The sequence below is a fragment of the Neolamprologus multifasciatus genome, chromosome 20, assembly GCF_963576455.1.
Source record: "Neolamprologus multifasciatus chromosome 20, fNeoMul1.2, whole genome shotgun sequence".
Taxonomy (NCBI): domain Eukaryota; kingdom Metazoa; phylum Chordata; class Actinopteri; order Cichliformes; family Cichlidae; genus Neolamprologus; species Neolamprologus multifasciatus.
Window position 1 is genome coordinate 11497297 of NC_140458.1, and position 23803 is coordinate 11521099.

The following is a 23803-nucleotide window of genomic DNA, read 5'->3' on the forward strand; positions in this document are numbered from 1 at the left end:
TTTGCAATGGCAAAGAATGCCACCAAAAATTCCTTGATCCTGGATTTACCTCCTGATCACCTTCAAGTCAAGACCCACCTCTTGTAAAATGTAATTCTCTTACTGGAATTCTTACATTGCTTTTTAAAATGGTTATTTTCAGAGTAAACATACCAGATCCACAACCTCCTTGACCACCTTAATAGTATCAATCATTACCAATACAGCAAATCTAGTGAAGTAAAAGTCAGAAATTCCTCTTTGCTTTCTCGACTGAAGTCACATTATATTCATTTTATTCCATATTTTCTGCTCTGTGTGCCACAGTTTGAGAACCACTGGTCTTTTGGATTATTAAACAAAACACATCAGTGCTGTGCAGTAACTATAAAGTAAATGCTTAGTTTAACACTGAGAGCCAAAGGAGGAGAAAAAGGCAGGCTTTCTTGAGGCCAAATGTAGCTAAACAAGCAAGACATAATGTGTTGTTTAGTGGATCTACTGGCTGTGATTGGCTGGCCAAGGTTGATGATTTTTCATTGTAAGAAAGGTAATTAACATATTTGTAAAATCTATTGCCTTCATGTCTTCAGCGGGTTTCCAGTTCACCAGTGTAAAGCAACTCAATGACATAATGAAATGTAAATTTTCTGTGCTGCTGCTGGTGTATGTACTGTCCAGAAGTACTCAGATTTGACCTGCTTAAGAAAAAGATAGCACATCTCATTTAGAAATATTCATTTTATTTTTGCATATTTGTTTAAGATGTGATGTATGGCTTGTTTTAAGACTACTAAGATGATGCGGCGGCACCAGGAAACTGCAGTATCACGACTAAAGAATCTCTCTGATTTCTGCATTCGAGGAAAAAACAAAAACAAAGAAACAACTCTGATCAGTACAAGAGGCTAGAAAAGGAGCTCAGACCTGACACCAGCATATACTGCATTATACCGTATGTCTCTCACTCGCTGACACTCACAGAGACCAAACATGGACATACAAACACTTTTGGACATCCACATACATTTACCTGATCTGTATTGACACCTAAGTAACTGAATAAAGACCGACTCCGAAGATGCTTTTGCTGCAAAAGTTGAGAAAGCCTACAAAGCAGCTACAGGAACTTCATGTGATGACTAATATCCTTGAAGTGTTAAGAAAGTCGATCTCAGAGTGACAATCTAGCAGTAGCATTACACAAAAATATTACACCAGTGTTGTCTACCTTATTAATGTTCCACCTCTGTCATTAATATTGCATATTCTGTGGTAATTACTACAAAACAAATTGCCAGCAGTGGAGAAAAGGAACAAAAGGGAATACAATAAACATTTTGTTTGTTTCACATGTGAGACTAATAAAAATGACAAAATGAAGTAAGTACAGAGACAGATCTCTAAGGCCATAGACAGAAAGTTAACCTTGAAGAGGAGGTAATTGGAGCTGTGTTTCTGAAGGAGGAACTGACTCCCAGCTTGGCTAGAGCCCAGCATTCAGCTCAGTACCTTTGGAAAAACTGCAACCACAGCATCATGTCAAACATATTTCCTCGTTGTCTTTACCCCGAAGTCAGACTGCCTCCGAACTCAGCAGCAAGAGAAACATCCAGAAAATTACCAGTCGTCTAATTCCAGTCTCTGAGTGCTGCCACTGATGAAAAACATTCAGAGTGTATGCTGATGACAATAGTAATAGAACGTTTTCTTTAACTATTACAACAACAATAATAATAAAAAAACAGGAACTAGAGTGCTCTTGAGAAGCCCTTTTGATTATATCACACTCTCTTCCACTTCTAGTCTCATCCTGATGATGTCACGAGTCAACAGTCACGCTGTTTCGAATCATCAAGTCAGCAGCTGCAGCCATGCTCAGAGCTGCTCACTGCATGCGGTCTGGCTGGTGCAGAGGGTAGTGGAGGAAGGCCTGCGGTGCAGCAGACACAGCAGTGAGTGCAGCTAGAGGAGGATGGATGGCAGCCGGAGGGGTTGGTGATGCTGTGACAGTGGGCGCTGGCGTACTGGGGGAGAAGGTGTAGCTGAGGTAGCCAGCGGAGGGCGACGGCGATGGGGTGTAGGGGTACTGCTCCAGTCCTGTGGAGGCATAGGGCGTGTAGGTGGGGCTGTAGTCTAGGTAAGGGGAGGTGAGTGCTGCTGCTGTCGGGCTGAGGTGAGAATGGAGCAGCAGGCTGGGCTGGAGGAACGTCTGGGGGTAGACGTACTGCTGAGTGAGCCTGGAGGGACACAGAAACACATGTTTGGTTAGCAAATATTAAGTAATTCATTATCTGGTTTTTACAAAACGGTAATTAAATGACTAATTATTGCAATTCTGTTACCATTTCAATTATTTATCATATAAATATTATTTTTTTAGTCAAGAAATCAATTACCATATTGTTCTATAGTAAAACCAGAAATATAAACTTAATATGCTTAACACTAAAGCACACTAAAAAATAAACGTGGGACTTCTCATTTTTAATGTGTTTATATATAAACATATAATATGTTACACACATTTTCTCATGATCTTTCAGTAAATTCTTTAAACTCAATCACTGAAATCATTAAAAAAAATGACACTGACTGAAGCACAACTGTTACAAGGATAGGTCTATAGGACTTTGTTGAAAATTGTCATATCATTTGTAAATGTAACCGATGAGTCTTTATTTATTGCTTCATTATCGTTTATTGTTAAGATCACTCATACCTGTTTAACAGCACCTTTTGGGGTTTAAGAGTTTTGGGGAACTTTTTGGGAGCCATGTGAAAAAGCAAGTTTACACGGGCATATGGAATTTTGCAGCCTTACTGCTTTCATTGTAGATAAGAGGGAGAGTATGCGCCAGGTGCTTATAATTAAGTGCATTTGATCAATAAATCAATCATCAATAAATGTGAGAAACTCTTAAAAAGCAGAATTTTGGGTAGTTTGCTAGTCTGCAGCATTCAGCTGTATGTCAACCAAATGCCACAATCTTCCCAGGAGTGGATGTCCCATCAAATTCACTCCAAAGTCTGACGATACAGTGCAGTCAGTCAGGCTCCACAGGCATCGGTTAGCATGTTAAATGTTAAAGTTAATGATAGCACAATCAGATAAAGACTGAATAAGTATTATTTGTTTGACTGACTCTGTCAAGAGAAAGCCTCTTCTCCCCATAAAGTACACGGCAGCAAAGTTGCTTCTGAACAAAGCACAAGAGTTTTGGAAAGACAAGACCAAAGTGAAGATGTTTGGCCATAATGCACACCACCATATTTGAAGCAAACCAAACACAGCATATCAGCACTGCCCTATGTTCATATCAACACCTCATTTCAACTGTCAAGCACACCACGGTGGTGGTGGGGGTGATGGTTTGGGTTGTTTGCACCCACAGCACCTGTACACCTTGTAGTCATTAAGTCAAACATGATCTCTTCTGTATACCAAAGTATTCTAGACTCAAATGTAGGATCATCTGCCTGAAAGCTTAAGCTTGGTCCAAATTGGGTCATACAACAGGACAATGATCCCAAACACTGGCAAATCTACAACAGCAGACGGCTGAAAAACGGCTGAAAAAGAAAAGAATCAATGGCCCAGTGAAAGCTCATATCTCAGCCTGGTTAAAATGCTGAGGCAGGACATTAAGCGTGCATAAAAAAAAATACCCATGAAAATCAAAGAACTGAACTAATGATGTAAAGAAAAGTGGGCCAAAATTCCTTGACAGTCATGTGAGAGACTGCTAAATGTGTTCATGCAAGCTATTGAATTGTGGGTTGTATTTAGTTTTTCACAGAACTTGTCTTGTAATAACGTTCTTTCTTTGAGGACTTTTCCTCTGCTTGCATTCACAATGCCAACGGTAGAAACTCAGGGTTTCCTCTGTATGCCACAGTAGGTGCTAGAAAAGAAACGTAAATGACATTTTAAGAACTATCGTCCTCAGTTTCTGCGTTGGAAATTATAATTATTTCGGCTTCTACTGTAAATCAGTTGATATTAGCATGTTAGCATGCTAAAATGCTAAACCTTGCTAATGCTAAAAATTAAATAATCCAGCATGTTTTTCATTGCTACTGTGAACACATTAGCATCACGTACTACAAACACATGCTAACTTATGTAATTTGTATGCAAGTCAGTGTGTGGTCTGACATGTAGCTTTGTTTGCCGTTAAGTCTTATTTATTATATCTTTTTAAATGTATATCCTATAAGTTGCACTTGATGTTAGTGGAGATGTCTCAAATTAGCCTATAACATTATAGTTTCTGGGCGTTTTCTGCCAATTTTAAACCCTTTTTTATGCAACAAACAAACAAACAAAAATAAACATTAAGATATGGAGAAAAACAATAAAAAGAATGTAGGTCAGTACATGTTTTGTATGGGCAGAGTGGTTAGCAAAGACAAAAGATGAAGCAGAAATTCCTCTTGAGACTTAAAAGATTGTCATAAAAATCACACACACAGGCCTGACAACATCCATTTCTGTCTGAATATCCAATGGCAACATCAGGAAAATATGTGTGCAGAGCTGCCACTCTGTATATCACTGAGAGGTCTGATTTTTAAAGCGATGGTAATACGAGATGCTCTACGTTCACAGTTTCTTTAGCGAATGCTCATTTTCTCTATACCCCAAATACTGAGTCCTACAAAAGGTTCTCCTCCTCCTTAAAAAGCAATTATCAGTTCTGCTCCCTTAAAATAGATCGCCTCCCTTGTGTTTAAGTTTAATTAGCACACTGCCTGAAAAAGGTTTAAAAAAAAAAAAAGACGCTTTGATCCTAATGAAACATTTAGGTAAGAAACACTAAATTGCAATAAACTATTCTTATCGGGATTGGCTTATGTTTCAAAAAATCTGTTTTGCTTCCAAAATATGATTTCTGGATTTGACACCTGTGCACTCACACACACACACACACGCGCACACACACACACACACACACGCACACACACACACACACACAAGCTGCCACAATAGATGCATGGTATGAGATTGTCTGCACTTGGAGCCACAACAATAATGAGAGAAAAAAGCGCTCCACTGTCCTCTTGTATTCAATCATGTCCTTGCCTGAGGCTGCCCACTTAACCTGAACATCCTCAGTTACATCTGGCAAAAGCAACAGCGATCATATCAAAGGAACTAGGTTATGCTACGCTGCTTAAGTAAAAACAACAGAACGTGACAGTGTTTAACACTACAGCCTGCAGTCAGAGTCATTAACCTGACAGTAACCTTGTCACTGCGTCTGAGCAGGTGATCGGAGCAGTGAGAGGCGGTCTGCCGCTGCGCCTGCTTACCCCTAAACAGAGAGAGCGAGCAGGGATCAGGTGTGATTACACAACAAACACTGAGCCTGCACACAGCCACTGTGCTGTATACACAACACACAGACACACGCCAGTATGTGCAGGATAGCTGCCAGTATAAATACAGCATCCATATATTCATTTTAAGCGTTAATCAAATTGAACTCTTCTTTTGAACTTATTTTAACTTATCGTGCCCTCTGATTGGTCACCCTAAACAAAATCCACAAACCTGTTTACCCTCATCACCAGAGCTCTAATGCTAGATAGCTGCAGGCTTATTCTGATTTGCTGGTGTAGGCAATAGAAAGAAAATTTAATATTTTTTTTCAACTACTGATGATTCATGATTTCTAAAAGTTGTTTTTGGTTTTTATTTAACTAGTTGTACGGCTGAACTGGACAAAAGAAAAACGATGGGTAAATAAAATACCACTAAAATACCACTAAAGGCAGTATATGTGAAACTGATTCTGAGGTCTCTTTAAATGTAATTCAGTTGCTTCTTGAGACTACGAGACTGTCCATGACCATTTTCATGGTTTTGGATTTGTTAGTTTTCCATCCTTCCCTCCCTAATTATTAGTCTCACCTGCGCTGTCTTTCACGGGTATTTCAAATTAACCAGCCACCCTCTTCAGTGCATATCCTTCCTGTGTTCCACCTGTGGCTTTTCAGATTTTCTGTGGGGTTTTGGGTTGTTTTTTCTTTTCTTGTATTCATTGGTACTTTCCCACAGATGACCTTTTGCCAGTTTTTGGACCTTGCCTTCACTGTTTGTCCTCACTGGCAGCCTTTAAGTTTAAGGCCACTGCCTGTTTTTGAAGTTGGTCTTTTGGCTTTTATTCCTGCTTCCTGGTGTCATGCATACACAGGCACTGTTAAAACATTAACCACAAAAATGTGGGATATTTTCTTATCAGGTGTATTTATAAATTGCAAATGTGTGACTCCTCCTCCTGTTTCTTTAAAACCCCTGAAAACCATTCCTTTTCTTCTATAATATTAAAAACTCATTACTAAATTAAAAAGAAAAAATGAGTTTATAATTTATTAAATATCATTAAAGTTTGATTTGAGTCATACAAAATTCTGATTTGGTAACTTTTTACAAACTTTACTCAATTTAAAAAAAAAAAAGAAGAAGGAAGGAAGGGCCAACAAAATTGCTGAAGTTCTGGCTGGCACGACGAAGATCATCTTCTGCACGGTTTCAACAACATATAAAGTCAAAACAAAGCTGAAGCTAGCAACATCCTGCCTCCTCGACCCCTCTCTATCCCATCTCGTATCCCCCCGGAGCAGAAGTGCAGTGTCATTCCCACGGCTGTGTGCCGCTGCCTGCCTGCACCGGCCTGACTGATCCAATGTGACAGTGGCATCGTACGAGTGGGAGCTGTGCCTCGCCTCTCTTCTCCCCGTGCCTGGCATCATCGCATCACTGTCAAACACACATTTATACATGCGCACAAACACGCACAAACTCAAAGGGGATGTAGACAGGCACGCAAACTCTAAATTACAGCGCACACATTGAATCACACAGTCGAATACGCCACATCCCGAAGACGTGAACATGCAGGAAACGTAATATATGCACACACTTAACAGGTTGTGTGTAGTTAGTTAAGCAGCTTAGAAGAGTGTGTGTGTCGTGGGGGGGGGGGGGGGGGGGGGGGGTTCAAGCATGGCAGGACTAATTGGTGCAGCTGCATGGGTGTGCACTCACTAACAGACCCATGAGAGCAGAATAACCTCCACCGACTCTGCTCTCCCTCCCCTCTCTGGGTTCGCTCCCTCACAGCCATCTTCCACGTCTGCACTCCCCCTCACTGTCCTTTCTCAAAACCAGGCAGCACCATGAAAGAGAGAGGACGCACTGTCCAAAGAGAATAAAAACCCAAACATCCATAAAGGGGTTTATTTGTTTTTTGTTGCTGAGGTTCAAGGTCGGGACTCCTTAGACGAGGAACGAGCGATGCTGAGAGGTGAAGGATCAGCCATCATATCCCTCACGCCTTAGGAAAGCCTAGCTTATAATAGTACAGATGAGAGATGTGAGGAGAGTGAGTCAGTCAAAGACACAAACACACACTCATGGAGAGGCACACGCATGACCCTCCGTCCTCTGTCGATAAACACACACGCAGCTTGAGGGGGGGTGAGTGATAGAAATGCCAACATCAGCGCCGGACACTCAGCTCACATGTCAGCAAGCAAGCAAGACATTTAAATCTGATTCATTCAAATAAGGCTGACACGGAGAAGAAAATGTCAAAAAAAGGAAACGTCTCCTGACTTCAACCCATCTCACGCCTGAGTTTTAATCCAGCACATGTCAGTCTAATGAACGCCATCTCACTTCCATCTGACGTTCACTTGTTGCACGAATAAAAAAAACATTCAAAATATCCTGTTCCGGACCTGGATTGATCTACTTTAACGGCTTTAACTTTTTCCAGGTATAAAGCTTTCATTTGAAGTTATTTGTCAGCTTCCTAACGACATAAAATATAATCATCAAGTAAATAAGGAGCTTTCAGGTCACCGTTTGCTTTTGATTTCAAGATTTCAAAGGATGTTACATCAGTCTTTTTTTTTTGCCTTCAAGCCACGGCTTCTTTCAAAGTAAGCCCAAATTCATCCATAAAGAAAAGAAAATGTTCAGAACTGTCAAAATGATGTAAAACTTTTACTTCAAACACACATCCAATGAATTGTTCAGATTTTTAATGTGAATAAGTACCCATTTGTAAGGGTTATAAAGCAGATATCGAAGGTATTTAACTCAAAATACATGTTTATAACTTTTCCTTTATAGATTACTCTGTGTTGATACATGTAGCTGGTTCTCAGTGTAATACTGAGAAAACCTGTTATGAATGAAACTGCTCGCTGTTAAGTTATGTGTAGTCCCTATTCTTGCTTCCTCAGGCCAGTGTCTGCAGATGTGTGCACATAAAGTGACTGACATTCATCATGTTGATAAATGAGAGAGTACAGACCATTTGTGGTTGCTCTCTAATGTTGACACGGAGCTAAAATGAACTGTGGAGACACACTTAAGCAACTGTTGACAATCATATTCAGGTAGGCCGTGGAAGTAAAGCTTTTAACCTTTATTGAAGAGGCCAATGTGTGCCGAGAAAAAATCCCCAGCAGCAGCAGCCTGAACCGTTGATACAAGGCAGCATGGATCCATGACTCTACCTTCTGAATGTGACAGCAGAAACTGAGATTCATCAGACCAGGAAGCATTTTTTCCATTCTAGCTGACAGGAGCGGCACATGGTATGGTCTTCTGGAGCTTCATGTGCAGTTCACTCAAGAGATGGTCTTCTGCACACTTTGGTTACAGTGCTTGTTTATTTGAGTTACTGTCCAAAGATGTGGTCATTTTCCTCTGACATCTAGCATCAACAAGGGATTTTTTTTAGCTGGAGAACTGCCGCTCACTGGATATTTTCTCTTTTTCAGAAAAACCTAAAGATGGTTGTGTAGGAAAATACCCGCAGATCAGCAGTTTGTGAAATACTCAGACCATCTTGTCTGTCGCCAACAACCTTTGCCGTTCTGATGCTCAGATTGAACTTGAGCATGTCGTCTCTTCATAGCCGCATGGCTAAATGCACTGAGCACATGATTGGCTGATTCGATATTTGCGTTAATGAGCATTTAAATGGGTATACCTAATGAAGTGAGTGTATTTTGAATATTTTAAATAGTTGTTTATAGCAGCTGGAGCTTCACAAGCATAATTGGGAACTTCACTGAGAACAGCGTTTGCTATTTTTCTGCTTTTTCTGCTCTGATTAAGACTTAAACCAATAGTTATTTTCCTCAATTTCCTAGAATAACCTTCTGGGTGAGTACAATCCCCATTAAAGTCTTCGCAGTGGTTTGTTTTAAATTGTTTGCATGTTCAGTTTACCCCTATGTAAACCACAGATAAGCAGCAAACCTCACAACTAAGTGGAAGTAATTTACAATTAATCAATATCAGTGGATGGCTAATCAGTTAATTGTCTGACGGTGGCAGCTGCAGCTCTGAGCAGTCGTAGGATTACTTTACATGATGCAAACACGAGACATGCCTTTCTCTTGTCACATTTCTGGCAGGTTGGCAGGTCTTTGCTGTGAGGCGCCTGCAGGAACACAGAAGTGTTGATTTAGCCTGAAATGCGAAGTCACTGCTCATTAAAAACTGGCCTCGATCTATATTTTATGCACTTTATTTGTCAGCATCAAGGCAACAGTGGGAGACAGAGGATGGGAAGATGACTTTAGTGCTTAAATGCACATCAGAAGAAAAAAAAACATAACCCGACGTGGAAGAAGTGGAAAAAGATGCAATCAGAGATCAAAATCTGTCATCTTTTAACAGACAACTGTGCTCTGTGTGCTCTGAAAAGCTTGCAACACCATCTCTTTACATTTTTTGTTAAATGAGGCTTTTCATCCAACAGAGGTGTCGCTCCTAATTGGGTCCCTGGGTAAGAAAAATATCCACCTGAGGGTTCGCCGTCTACCTAAACCCCCCCGTCAGAGAAAGAGTGATGACTGCAGACTGAGAGGAAAGAGAAAGAAGGATTATTTAAAGGGGGAAGAAGACAAGAGGAAGAATGGGAAAAGAAAATCAGACAGGGAGAGATACAGAGTTACAGATGTGAACATATTAAACAAGTCGACAGGTCGGCGCCCGCTGAGGCTGTTCACTGATTTCCTGATGTTTCGTTGAGGAGCGTTTCATAATAAACGCACATCACACGACCCTGAAGCTTCACTGAACCCAGCCACAACTTCATCCACCCACAGGTGTGCTTTAAGTCTATCACCCCCTCCTCCCATCCTCTACTGCTCTGTTCCACTGCTTCAACAGGAAGTCCCCCCTCCCTTCCCCCACGCCTCCACCTTAAATAGACTCACCGCACATCCATCTCCCTCACCCTCCTTTATTTTCACTTAAAAGAAATTAAAGAGCAGAAAAAAAAAAGAATCTCACTTCTGCCAAGCAACCGCGTCGACGTTGCTGCAGCTTCTGGGTGCTGAAGGCAGACAGCAGGCGGCTATGGGCGACAGACGCCTGCCCTCCTCCCTCATATGAGAACATGCTCCCCCACAGCCCTCCACCCTAACTCAGCTGTACCTCAAAGCCACATTTGGCATCAGTCTGTCCTCTGTCCTCTAAAAACTTAAAGCAAATATGCCAAAGCAGCAGACAGAGAGCTGCGCTTTGTTTGAGTTTATTTTTGATATTTGCTGTTTACTGTGTGAGTTTGTGTGAGCAGACAAAGGAAGAAAGCCCACTGGGAGCCCCACAGTGACGATGGTGAAGTGGGAACAGGGGGCAGCAAAAGGCATGGGGATATATTTAGACGAATCTTATGTCTAGTAGTTTGACGTTTGGGAAAAACATGTTTGTTTGCTTTTCTCGCACTGAGTTAGATGAGAAGAATTTCATATCTGTCCCTTAAATATGAAATGACGGCCAGCCGCTGATTAACTTTAAAGAGGCACCTAAAACCTTAACAAAATTCACCCACTAGCTCCTCTAAAGCTCATAATTATCATGCTAGAACAAGAAATAGTCTGATTTGAAACCCACCTGGTAGGTTTTTATCACGGGAAGGGAGCTGTCATTCTGGCACATAGATCCTTGTTTTTGCTTTTACGGAATTTTTAAATTTTAATTAGTGACATTTAAAAGTGCTTATAGGTGGACTTTGTTGACAAACCCCCACTTACCACTTAAAATGATAAGAATAACCTTTCTGCTAAAGGAATATGCATAATTTCTTATCACTGAAGCCTCCTTGACTCACTGGTTATTTGCTTTAATAAATCATAATAATTCACCATTTTTTTAAAATTAAAATTCTAATGAAAGTGCAGTCAAAAATAAATTATAAACTACATTTTATCACAATTACAATCAAAGTTGGTGCAGATTTGTCTGTTGCACAAGCATGAGCGCAAAACATTTGAAAATCTTCTATTGTCCAATTTTGGTGAATTGTGGTTGGAATTGTTCTTAGCTGGTGAGAGTGGCACCTGGTGATATGCATTTAAAGATTCTCTCCTGCCTTCCCATCAGCTTGAAGCTGTCTGGCCATTCTCCTCTGACCTCTTTCATCAACAAGACATTTTCACCCAGAGAACTGGTGCTCACTGGATATATTTTCTCTTTTTTTGGACCATTCTCTGTAAACCCTGGAGATGTTTGTGTGGTAAAATCCCAGCAGATCAGCAGTTTCTGAAATACTCAGAGCAGCCTGTCTGTCACCAACCAATATGCCACGTTCAAAGTCACTTAAATAACCTTTTATGTTTGAACTTCAAGCAGCTTGTCTTGTCCATGTCTACTTGCCTTAATGCACCGATTCGCTGCCATGTGATTGGCTGATTATCTACTAGTTGAATGGGTGGAACTAACAAAGTGTATATTTGCATACACAAATGCAAAAATGCAGAATAAAAAAGAAACTGTGACAACGGCAACATCCTACACACAAAAAAAGATCCCAATCAGTTCAATAAATTTAAATATGAAGATCATTAGTTAGGGAAAACAAGTCCTAGATTTATAATCAGAGAGAAAAGACACCCTCAGTTAAAGTGAAAAATGGTGAATGCCCAACTATCTTGTGATTAAAGACTGGAAAAGCTACTGTTCTTTCTCAACAGCATGACCCTGTTTAAACCTTGGACTATTTCTTTTAGTTGAGCCTAAAATAAAAGTCCTTCATGCAGCCAAGAAATGTTTGAAACTGACTGCAGTCATACTGATCATGTCACAGACACATCGAGCCTCGGAGCACAGAGATCTGAGCTGGGACAGATGTGCCCTTTGCACGTAAGAAACTGAAAAATCTAGACATTACTCAGGCTGCAAGGTTTATTTATCCCCAGTTTAAACATGTAATTTCTGTCAAATCTGCACTCCAGATTAAACAACTTCTCTCACATTTGTTTAAAGAGTCAATATTAGCTCAAGTCTCCTTCTGTCTGCTTGTTTCACTGTGGTGGATTCAGAACAGTAGCAGTGGTATCCAACATTCATCAGAACGCCGTCCTCAAACAGCAGATTTGATTTCTTATCTGCACCAAAGAGATAAAAATCAACGTTAGCGGTAATAGCAGTAATTCAAAAATAGACAGTTTCCTGTTGAGAAAAAGGCAGTAACCTGCAGCTGTGGTGCACTGAGACCTCCTGAGGTTAACGCTGTGGCAGACACTGGTATTGCTTCTTCTTTTGCAACAGATTTTTCCCTAAACACACCCTCGAACAATGAAACTCAACTTTGTTTACAAGACACATCATGAACTGATGGTAATATGGCTGCGAAGTAGGCAGTGTTGGAGAGGAAAAAACAGAGGGGAATGCTCAAAATGAATGTATTTGTTTCACTTTTTTTCAGCACTGACATGCACATAGTTGTTGCACACATGAGATTTAAAAAAAAAAAACCCTGCGTGGTTGAAATCAAAGCAGAACAGGCTGAGATATTTTAAACCAAACCAACAATATTAGTCAGAAATTAGTCATCTTTGTCAGCTATGACACAAAAACAGCCCAGCATTTGCTAGTTTCAGTTCTCAATTATGACAATTTGCTTCTTTTTTTTTTTAATAGCAACTCTTCAAAATAAAAGCTCACTCAGTAGTTTTCATTGATCTGAGTTTTGAGAAGCTGGAGTATCATCCGGTCGTCGGTTTGAGTATACCCTCATTTAAATTGAATGCTTTAAATAGAAAAAACTATAAAATATAAGCGGCTCATAGCAGGTCTTAAAATTAGTAAATACAATCTAAGATCAACTGTAAAATATTAAATATTAAAATGCTATTATATGACAAAATGTGAAAAACTAAGTACACCCTTACTGGTTTCATAGCAATTACAAGACGTAAGGACGTAAGAGCGGCTCAACAATTTGACAGTCTGGAGTGTTCAGATGTGTGTTAACACAATGCCAAGGAGTAAAGGCATCATCAGTGATCTTAAAGAAGCAGTTGTTGCTGCCTTCTAAAAGTCCATTATTCTACAGCAGAAAAGATTATTCACAAGTGGCAAACATTCAAGGCTGCTGCCAGTTTTCCAGGGACTGGACATTCCAGCAAATTCACCATTTCTATTAAAGCAAAGATTTAGGCAATTTGCTGGTCTGGAGCATTCAGATGTGTGTTAACATAATGTGCCAATAATCTTCCCAGGAGTGAACGTAACAGCAAATCAGACTGTGAAATGCTCAGAGAAACTGCAAAAAACCTAAGAGTTACATCTCAGAGTCTACATGCCTAAGTCATGCCTGGCGAAGGTCTATTTGCTCTATATAGAATATGGCAACACAGCTTAGGTTTTCAAAGTTGCATCTGAAAACAGCACAAGAGGAACAATGTCCTTTGAACAGACAAGACCAAAGATGCCATGATACACGCTGTCACATTTAGAGACCGGGGGTGATCTTGGCTTGTTATGCAGCCACAGGACTTGTGAACATTTCAGCCACCTTTCAGTTGACCATGAACTATTGTATGGTATTCAACACCTAAACATTGGTCTGCTGCGTGTGTGATGGCGACAGGAAAATGATCCCAAACACCAAAAACTCTAGAACAGCCCAGTCAAAGTCTGCAAACCTCCATAAAGTGAAGCAACAGACAGTTATTGCTGATAAAGGTGGCTCTATCTATTTAATCATGGAGTGCAGTTTGTTTTTCACACACTGCTTCTGCATTTTTGGTTTAGTTTATGTTGAATAAATAATGACACAATCTAGTATGACATGTTGTTGTTCTTCACAGGCTGCACTTACCTAATTTTAAGAGATGCCAAGGGCCAGATGATGTTTTATGTCCTCATATGTAAGATGACTTTACCTTGACTGTGTTTTAGTATTTTACACCACAGTGTAAAATAAAAAGTACAATTCGATAATTAGGTTTAAAATTACATGTAGGTGGATTTTGTTAACAGACCAAACAAATGTGCTTTTTAATCCAATGTTTCAGTTCATACTGACAGAAAACTGAAAGGGCTCTTGCTTCACCTCATATGTCTCATTTATTTTCTTCACAGATGTCCCAATAGTTTCTCAGCAAATTAAACCGCTACCTGCAAAACACACACGCATTACACACTGCCTGAATTTTGAGGTGTTTTAACCCTAACAAACAAAGTGCCACCTGTGGTTTGTGTTTGCCTTTGGGGTATGCCAGGTGATGTTTTCAGCTGTTTTTCTTCAGTCTGAGGTGTCAAACTGTGACTCTTCCTGCAAGCAGAGATTAACAAAAGACTCCCTCTGCGTCAAATCTCCTCTCGCACTCTGGGAGACTTTCTATCAACCCCTCATCACTCATTCATAGACTCATCTGGGTCAGCCTCAATTCCCTCATCACTCATTCAGAAATTGAGGACTGCAATATTAATAGCACTCAGAACAGTTGAGGTTTTTAATGGACTTTTCTGTAGCCGCAGGATCGGAACTTGTCAGCCTTCAGAAAATCAGAGCGAAGAGATCATTTCCAAAACGCTACATCCTGTAAATTCCTTAAAATACCTCTAAAATATAGAAGATCCCATCGCTAAAACTTCAGATTTGTGACAGCCAAAGACCAAAATAGCAGCTATTTGATTTTGAAATGAAGCTCAAAAAGTCAATAGTAGAGCCAGACACACAAAACAAAATCAACAACTGTGACAGTTGGTAACATCTTCTCCTAAGATCACCTCCTCGCCGGCGATACACCAAACATCTGAGTCAAGACTAAGTAGGTGTTGACAGAAGAAGAAGAAGAGTCATCCATCCAGTCATCAACAACAACACATCAGCTGGGTTCAACCTGCACTGTCTCTCTACTGTCTGCAGCAGTCTATGATATGAGTCATCCCCCTTGTTTTACTCAGGAACTGAGTCATTAAGATTTCCTTTCTTGTTCACACTGAAACTCTGGGACACTGAATGAGAACGTCTGTCACCCGTGAATTACACTTTCTCAGAAAGGTTTGATTCTTCCCAAGAAACCAGCACCAGCTCACCAGCCCGATACATCTGTTGCCATTCATCTCTTTAGTAATTTGGCATTAAATCCTTTGTACTCTGATACATGAGATATTGACATACACCGTGATGTCGGAAACTAGTGGCAAAACAGGCCTTTTTCCTGACTTAGTGAAAGTGTACAATATTTCATAAGAAACAACACCTCTGATCAGGTGCAGGGCTGAAGCATCAGTGTGCAAACATCCACACAGAGCACTATTATAAACTACTTAAAGGGAAATTAAAGTGAAACCGAGGGTTAAAAATACTTAAAAGTGTTTAGTGCAGCTGCTGGCTGTACTTATCATATTGTATTTTCCCCATCTTTTTAACGCTTCTCCTATTCCTGTCCTGGGGTAGCATGTTTGTGTTGGTTAAAAACTCTTTCTGTAGGCAAATATCTAAATGGACACAATTGTAGTGGCATCATTTAATCATTATTTGCAAGATGTGTGAATTTTGAGAGAGTAATCTTGTCAAACATGGAAAGTTCTGTTTGCAGCGTTTGATTATAGTAGTTGCGCTAACTGTTGCATGTTATCTAGGGTTGTGCCACAGCGTACCATCCACAATAATTCCAGCACAATTTTTCAGCATTAAAAAGTGTCATCTCATGATACCAATGGTATAGCAATGCTATACATCAAACATCCCTAACACGCACAAAAGCAAAGCCCAGACATGTCTGAGAGGGAGAGCAGCAGTGCTTAAAAAGGGAGCTACCTAAATTTTTGGAAGTGGAAGGGGGAAGTGGAAACAGCAAACTTGTTTCAACATTTGAGGCAAACATAGACCATTAAATAAAACCAGATTATGAAGGGTTAGGGTTATGAGGACATGTTAGCGGTTTGTGATGTGCAAGCCAAAAGTAAACAACTCAACCGAGCATCACTGGAGCGCTTGCTAGCTTCACTCCATATGACAGGAAGACCAAATAGTGTTGAGCAGTTGTGTTACACTTAAAACTTCAGGGAAAACACTGCCTAGGCTACATTTGTGCTTACATTTGACTCACGCTGTGTCACTGGATATTTTATTGTGTCACTACTATTGCGCTATAATGCTGCTGTCTTGTCAGCTTGTGGCAATAAATTCACACTTCAAATAAAGGCAGTATGTCATCAGCGTCAGAATCACGGTGGAAAAAAGGGATGCAAACTGCCCTTCATGTTGTTTGCAGTAATAAATGCTGCTGCCTACAAGCTTGCTGTATTAAATAGACACCAAACAACATAACAACACATATAAAATATCTCTGTCTCCATTAACTAGAAGGCACTGCTGTTGCTATATGTAGTGATGACAGACACTTGCCTTTCTCCTACATCGAGGGTCAGCATAACAACCAAGATTAAACTTTTATTGATTGTTATGGGTATCCATATACACAGCTAACTGCAGTGAGCACAGTAAACATGTTAGCACCTGCATGTTTATAGACTCTTGTTTTTCCAGTTTCCTGCCACAGTCTCTATCTTGCAGCCAGTTGGGATCATGTTCAGGGTTTTTAAAGGGTGTTAAAAACACCACTTTCTATTACACAACTACACAGTGACTCATGAGTGGCACTACGGTGATGCAATGAGACCTCTGTGTGCACAAATGTGAGGAAGCGTGTGTGTGTGTGTGTGTAAGTCGGAGAAAAAGAAGGGATGGGGGAAGTTTGACTAAAAAGCTTGTTGCCTCAGTGAAGCCCAACTCATGCATGAGTGAAATTCAGAATTGAGCTTCTCATGGGTTTAATGGACCAGAAAGAGAGAGAGAGACAACAGAAGACATCAAAAGCCAGTGCACCGATATAGAAACGGGCACAGGGTCGAATACATTCTTGAGGCGCTGCAGAGTGCCAGCGACTACCGAGACCCAAGTGCAGAAAAGGAGCGAGTGCTCACAAATGTCAAGGGCGGAGGAGTGAAATGTATTGTGTTGAGGAGGAGGAGGCAGGTAAGAGAGAGTGAGAGAGAGAGTGTTGGAAACAGTGGTATTGATTCTTCCCTGTCTTACCCATACTGCCTCTGAGCCCACGTAGGATGGACTTGCTGAACTCCAACAGAAAGACCTGCAGACAGAGACAAAGACAAAGAGAGAGGCAGCGGTAAGGCGGGATATTTTAGCTACTGGCTATACAGACAACAGAAGAGACGGGCAGACAAGGACAGAGCTGCTCTCTCCCTCTCTGTCTGTTTTTTTCTCTCTCAGAGGTTAGCATGTATACGGGAGTATCACAGGCCCACTGTTATTCCCCCAGCATACACACTCATACAAATAATGATGCACTCTATTGCTCACAAACATCTGCGACCTCCCTGCCTCCAGACTTCATTGGGAGTCAGCTGAGACTGAGTAAGAAAGGAGAAACGTATCCTCCTCCTCCTCCTCCTCCTCTCTGCACCTCCTCTGACTTCATCTTTAAATTCCTGCAGCTATTTATTCCTTCCCATTCCTCGTTTTTACTGTACTGACATGACTTCATCACCCCTCCTCCTTCGCTAGGACAAAGAGGAGACAGGCACGCTGTTATTTGTTGCTCTTAACAGTCCCGTCCCCTTCTTGCTCTTTTTCGCCTTCTCCCTGCTCTCCTATTCTCTCGCTGCTCTCGCACACAATAACAAAATACCAAGCGCTGCCATCTCCCATCAGCCGCATGCTTGGGGATTTGCGTCGCAGCCCTCGCCCAGAAATAAGGACACACAGTCAGTTGTTGTTGGCACTGCTGTTTGTCAATCACACCTACACTCCATGGCATTTCAGCCAGCACGCTTTAAACGGAGTAGTGAGGGAGAGCTGCTGTCAAGGTCTGGTGTGCACCCAGATGTCGAAGGGGAAGCACAAAACATGTGCGGTGGTGGCTATCTCTCAAAAAGCCCAGCGGCGGAAAAGCTTGTGCGTAAACTCAAGCACACAAGGAGCGAATGTATGGTGGGAATAAGCAGCTGGCTGGGGTGACGAGCATGCCAGTGGTCGTCCATGATTTATCCAACTAATGTCACATTTAAGCATATATTTATATTTTTTGTGATTTCTCTTGTCCTCCACAAAGCTCTGGGTCAACATTCCTTTCAGTAAAATGTAAATATGTAGAGATTTGAAGCCTGCTTGAGAGCATTTGCTGCCTTTGTTCCTTCAACAACGTAGAAGGCCTTTAGCTGGTTAGAAGTACACTTACTGTAAGTGAGTCTGATCCTATTCAGAATGTGCTGTTTACATGGGACACAAGAAGACTTCATATTTCAACAGTATCCAGATTTTTGATTGTCTACCTGCAGCTTTTTTACATTTCACACGTCAAACAGTGTCCTGGATTCAGTTTCTCAGTAAAGGAAACTAAAAGTAACAGTACACTTTAAGGCTTACAATATTCTGCTTCCTTTATACTTCCCTATTATGTTTTTTTTTTTTTTTTAATGTAGTTGCTAACTACAAGCTGTGACAGAATTAGGTAAAACTTGAATAACATGTTTATAACATGCAGTTTCCCGATCTGCCAACACGTACCCTGGACATGTGATCATAACCAGGGTCTTCATGCAAATAAGTGTTATTCCAAGCCTTCCGTGCAGACTATCACAGGCTGCGATATTCACCTTCATGATCTATTATATTCACATTATTCTTCCAGTAACGTCCGTGTTCGTCAACATCCACAGAACGGTGGCTTGTGAATGAATTTATTCAGCTGGCACCTGGCACCCAAGCATTGAGTGCCAGCTGCTTGTCTTCAGCTGGCACTCAAGGCTTTGACTGATAAACAGTGTCTGCTCTTGAAGTGATGCCAAATTTATGCTTCAGCAGGAAATCTAAGTCGTAACCTACGAGGTAACCAAAACCTTCAACTTAGCCTGACGCGAGTAACACAACTACATGTCGTGTTGAATCAGCCCGCAGCTACTGTGACTGGCCTGTTCAGCATTGTAGACGCCTCCTGTAGATTTCTGGCTACTTTTTTCTCCAATTTTTGAAATTTTTTATTCACTGAGAGAACAACGATCATCATCTCAGTATGAGAATTAATAACCACAGCGTTGGTATAAGGACTTATGAATGTAGGCAAATTCCTGGAGAAAGATTCCTGAAAGCAACAGAATGGATATGGGGGAACATTTGTCTCTGGGAAAAGAACAAAAAAGAGCAGAGACTGCATATGAAACACCGTCAGCCACTTACATGAGCTTCAGAAAGGTTCCCCTGTGCTATTGTCACTGACTAATTCTGCCCCCACCCCCATATAATCTAGAAAACTAAGTATTTGTTGTGGCTTACTATACTGTAAATCTCAAACATGTTATCTCTTCCACGTTGAAGTCTTTAGAAGCCACCGCCTATCAATTTGCTACATTATATCCCTTTTTTCCACTTATCCAATTCAAGGTCAAAGGCTGTAGGAGAGGGTACATCCGAGACAGGTCGCCAGTCTGTCACAGAGCCACCACAGGGTGACAGACAACCATTCACGCCTACGGTGAATCACCAATTAACCTAACATGCATATCTTTGTACTGTGGGAGGATGCTGGAGAACAGAGAGATCATGCAGGCCTCAGCAGGCTGGTTGCTATGAGGTGATGGTCTTCACCTACACGCGACCATACTGTCCTCAAATTACTAAATTATATTTTTTAAATACGCCTAGTGATAGTGCACTGTGGAAACCTCATACACCTTATTTGGTGTCATAAATCCTTAAAAAAATTCAAGAAGTTTTTAAGCCAGTAGTGAATTTCAGATGCGCAAATACAAGTGGTCCAAACTGCACTTCCACAGAGCAATATTTTCTACTTTTTTAAGCAGCAGCACTCAAAGTCATCCAGAGGTGCACGATAAGAGCCAAATCAAAATCAACTAAATTTTGTTTCTCATGGTTGCAGGACTCCTGCTCTAAATAAGCGTTTTGTTTTTTTTTACTTTTTGTGCCATTCCCAACTTGAAACGTCAAAAAAGTCACGTCTAACCTCCACAATTTTTATCAATCTTTACCAATAAAAAAGTATCTAATTTGAATTTCACACTGGCATCAGCAAATTAGTTTTTTTGTTTTTTAAAAAATGTTAAAAAACACACTTATTCAAATGAGTTTCACTTCACGTTTTTTATTGGTTGTCCTTCCCCTGCCGGTGGTTGCATGCACCAGTTGTGGGACACTGCTCTAAATACTCACCAAACCACCAAAACCACTCACTTAAAGCTCACCTTTTCAAACCTTCAAATAGCATTTGATGAAAAAGAAGCTCGGTGCTACCTCCTGTTCGATGAGTTTTCGAAGAAAGAAAATAGACGCAGACTAATGATGCTTACTTGACTGTGAGCTGCGAGGTTTCGCCCCCAGGTACGCCAGGTTCACATTGGCCTTCCTGCCATCAATGATGGGGTTTGCGTCTTTGCAAGCGCGCTCTGCCGCCCCCCTGTCCACCATGGTCACCTGTAGACAGAGTCACAGCATTGCACATTAATACCACTCATGTAATCTCTTAAACCGACAAAACTGCAACGCATGAAAGCTTCTCTACAGTCTGGATGCCAGCATGAGCACTAGGATGAAACAACACAGAGGGGTGACCCTGAGGATGCTTCTGTCCTCGTCTCCTTAATCTTTTTTTCCCCCTTTTTTTGCAGGACAGGACACTGACTCCACTACATGAAAGGAGAAATGAGTGTGTTTTAAAGCTGCCAGTGGAGCTTCAGCTGTGTTGGTGTGGGTTGAAGTGTAGGAGGCAGACTTTTTTTCTTCACCCTGGCCTGCCAAGGATGAAATGCTAGAATCTACCTTGAGGGACTGAGTTGAGGAGTGGGCAGAAAGAAACTGGGAAGGGGTGATACAGGTTAACACACACACAGAGAGTGCAGTTACACCACAATGCAGAACCACAGCTGCAGGCTCCATTGCCAGTAAGTGGGACAGTGAAAGTAAAACAGCTATGCTTGCTTTCATTTTACAGCATCAGACTCTGGACCTTTATGCAAACATAAAGCAGTGGATGGTTTTTAGATCGCTGTGGTTCAAGAATTAAGACCTCTAAAGAGACGTCGGGGATGAAATGAGCATGCTGCTACCCAACTCTCAAAAAAGGGAGGGGGGAGCTCAACACATGGCTGCTTCAGCTGATCAGCTCATTGGCTGCGCAGTAGGTAGAGATAATCTGAAGTTCAATACACATTAACTCAAAGTCACTCAGACAAACAACCAAAACCCATCCTGGCAGAGGGGGGGGGAGGGCTGTGAGGGAGGAAGTCAACATGAAACTGCTGCAGCCTTATCTTGCAGAGCCAACTGACATGTCACACCTCCGAGTCCAGGGACCCCCATCTCCCCACCCTACACACACACACACACTCTCACACACAGACGACACAGACATCTGCCCACAGCTGTAGCAGCTTATTACCAACTCAAGTGTATCTGTGTGGGTGTGTGTGCCCTTGTTTTGTGTCTGTTCGAGCTTCCATTTGTACTTGGAGAGAGTGGAGATAATTGATGACACACTTATAAGATATAACCTGCTTCTCATGCTTCTGGCATGTGACTGTCACCACCAGACACACTGCACATGGCTCCTGCTTGAACAAAGTGGCAGTGTGTGCAGCGTGCAAGCCCGAGACACACACATTAAAAAAAGGTTCCGATGAAAAACATAAGAATAATGTAATTAACTATTAAGATAAAGTCACTTTAAACTGATTAGCAGCTACAACAGACGTGGGCTACTGTGCTTTAAGCGCTCTCCGTTTAATTAGACTTGAAGTTGCTGATAAAACCTTAATTAAACGCTCTTTTTTGCTTTGTTTATTCACTCTACATGCGTTGAGTTGCTCTCTGATTCTAGCAGAGAAAAGGCAGATGAACTTAGATTGACTCACAAAGCCGTATCCTCTGGATTTTCCCGTCTGTTTGTCCGTGATCACCACTGCCTCGTCGATGTCCCCGAAAGTCTCGAAATATTTCCGAAGTGAAGCGTCGTTGGTGTGATAAGGAAGCCCGCCGACGAAAATCTTGGTGTAAGTTGTGTCTTTTTCCATGGTGGGGTGCATTATCTCTAACGGAACCCCGACCAGCTGACCTAAAAACAGCGGTGAACTCATGCGGCTTGAAGATAAAGAAAAAAAAAACGCAACACAAAGGAAAAAACAAAAAACACAACACGACAGTAGCGGAAACTTTACGCTCTGTGGTCACCTACAGCCTATAATAACGCCAACAGCGCGTCCATGGCTTGACTCGCAGCCCCCGGTTGCCTCACATATACCGCTTTTAGATGTGTACTTGTCTTGGACCCTCTTGTCTCCCGTCCGTAGAAAAAAAGGCAAAGTCTCCAGGCTTGGACAGGCGGTTACATGCGCCCAGTCTGTTTCTGGTCCAATAGACGAGCGGTGCGTCTTTTCCTATCCGCGCATCCCTCCTCCTGCTCCACCCTACCCCCTGCCGCCGCGCGCGCGCGCACACACACACACACACACACAGAGAGGAAACCCCCAACTTGGTCAGTGAAATGATGAAACGGAACAGCCGGATAATTTGATGTCTGCTGCTGTGGAGAGCAAAGGGGACCAAATGTCTCCAGGAAAAACCGGACCGTGTGCGCGCCTGAGAATGACTTGACTTGAAGCTTCGGAGAAAGTTGGTGCGAGGAAAACAGTGATGAGAATGACAATTCACCAAAAATACACATAAAACCGGCAGTTTGTAAAAAAACAACAACTTTGGACTTCGTATGGCAAGATTCCCACAGCATGGCTTTAAGGAAGAATTATTTTGAACTAAAGCTCGCAATTAAGGTTTTAGCAAAACCAGCCTCCGCGAGTGAAGCAGCCAAAATGGTGCTACTGTATAATTTACAAGAGATAAAATACTATTAAGGAAATTTGTTCTCGATTAAGCTAAAATATGCCAAGTTCCTCGCCCACCACAAAAGCTCTAACTGTCCTGACTGTTTGAACCAAACTAACACGCCACAGAAGTGCTGGCGGCGCTGTGAAGCAATTCACTGCACCCAATAGTTCCCCATTCTGAGTAACTTCATTAACATGCATGCGCTGGAAGTCATCCCCTGGAAATCATTAACCGGTGGACGAAGTTTCATAAAGAGTAGAGGAGACCTTCACATCTCCAACCTGCTGATTACCCATTTCTCCAACTGAAACACTGCGTATTTATTTAACCCTCTGAGGTCTGAATCATCAGAAGTAGTATATTTTACAGAAAGGCAAAAAGGACCTCGCTGTAAAAACTGTAAATATTTTAAGGAGTTTTACGTTAGAATGATTTTTTTCCTTTGTTCATAGATCGATAAGAAGTGGGAGAATAATCTAATAAAAACAAAACGTACATATTGTAAATGGCTATTGGTTAGAGATGGCGTGATTGTGTGATGATTCAGAGCTACGATGGATAAATAAAATCCCTCGTAGCCCTGATTGATTGTTACGTTACCTTAAAACTGAAGGGAAACGTTTAATATATGCTTT

The 23803-nt window shown here is 41.4% G+C and overlaps 1 protein-coding gene across 1 annotated transcript; it reads right to left on the reverse strand.

Moving 5' to 3' along the window:
- Positions 1-702: 702 nt before the first annotated feature.
- On the reverse strand, positions 703-23535 carry rbm38 (RNA binding motif protein 38). The gene is made up of 4 exons (XM_085144893.1): positions 22199-23535; positions 20639-20762; positions 17352-17406; positions 703-2219 (listed from the first exon to the last, which is right to left on the reverse strand). The coding sequence occupies exons 1-4, from the start codon at positions 22418-22420 to the stop codon at positions 1868-1870; spliced, it is 753 nt and encodes a 250-aa protein (XP_085001019.1). The 5' UTR covers positions 22421-23535; the 3' UTR covers positions 703-1867.
- Positions 23536-23803: the final 268 nt, after the last annotated feature.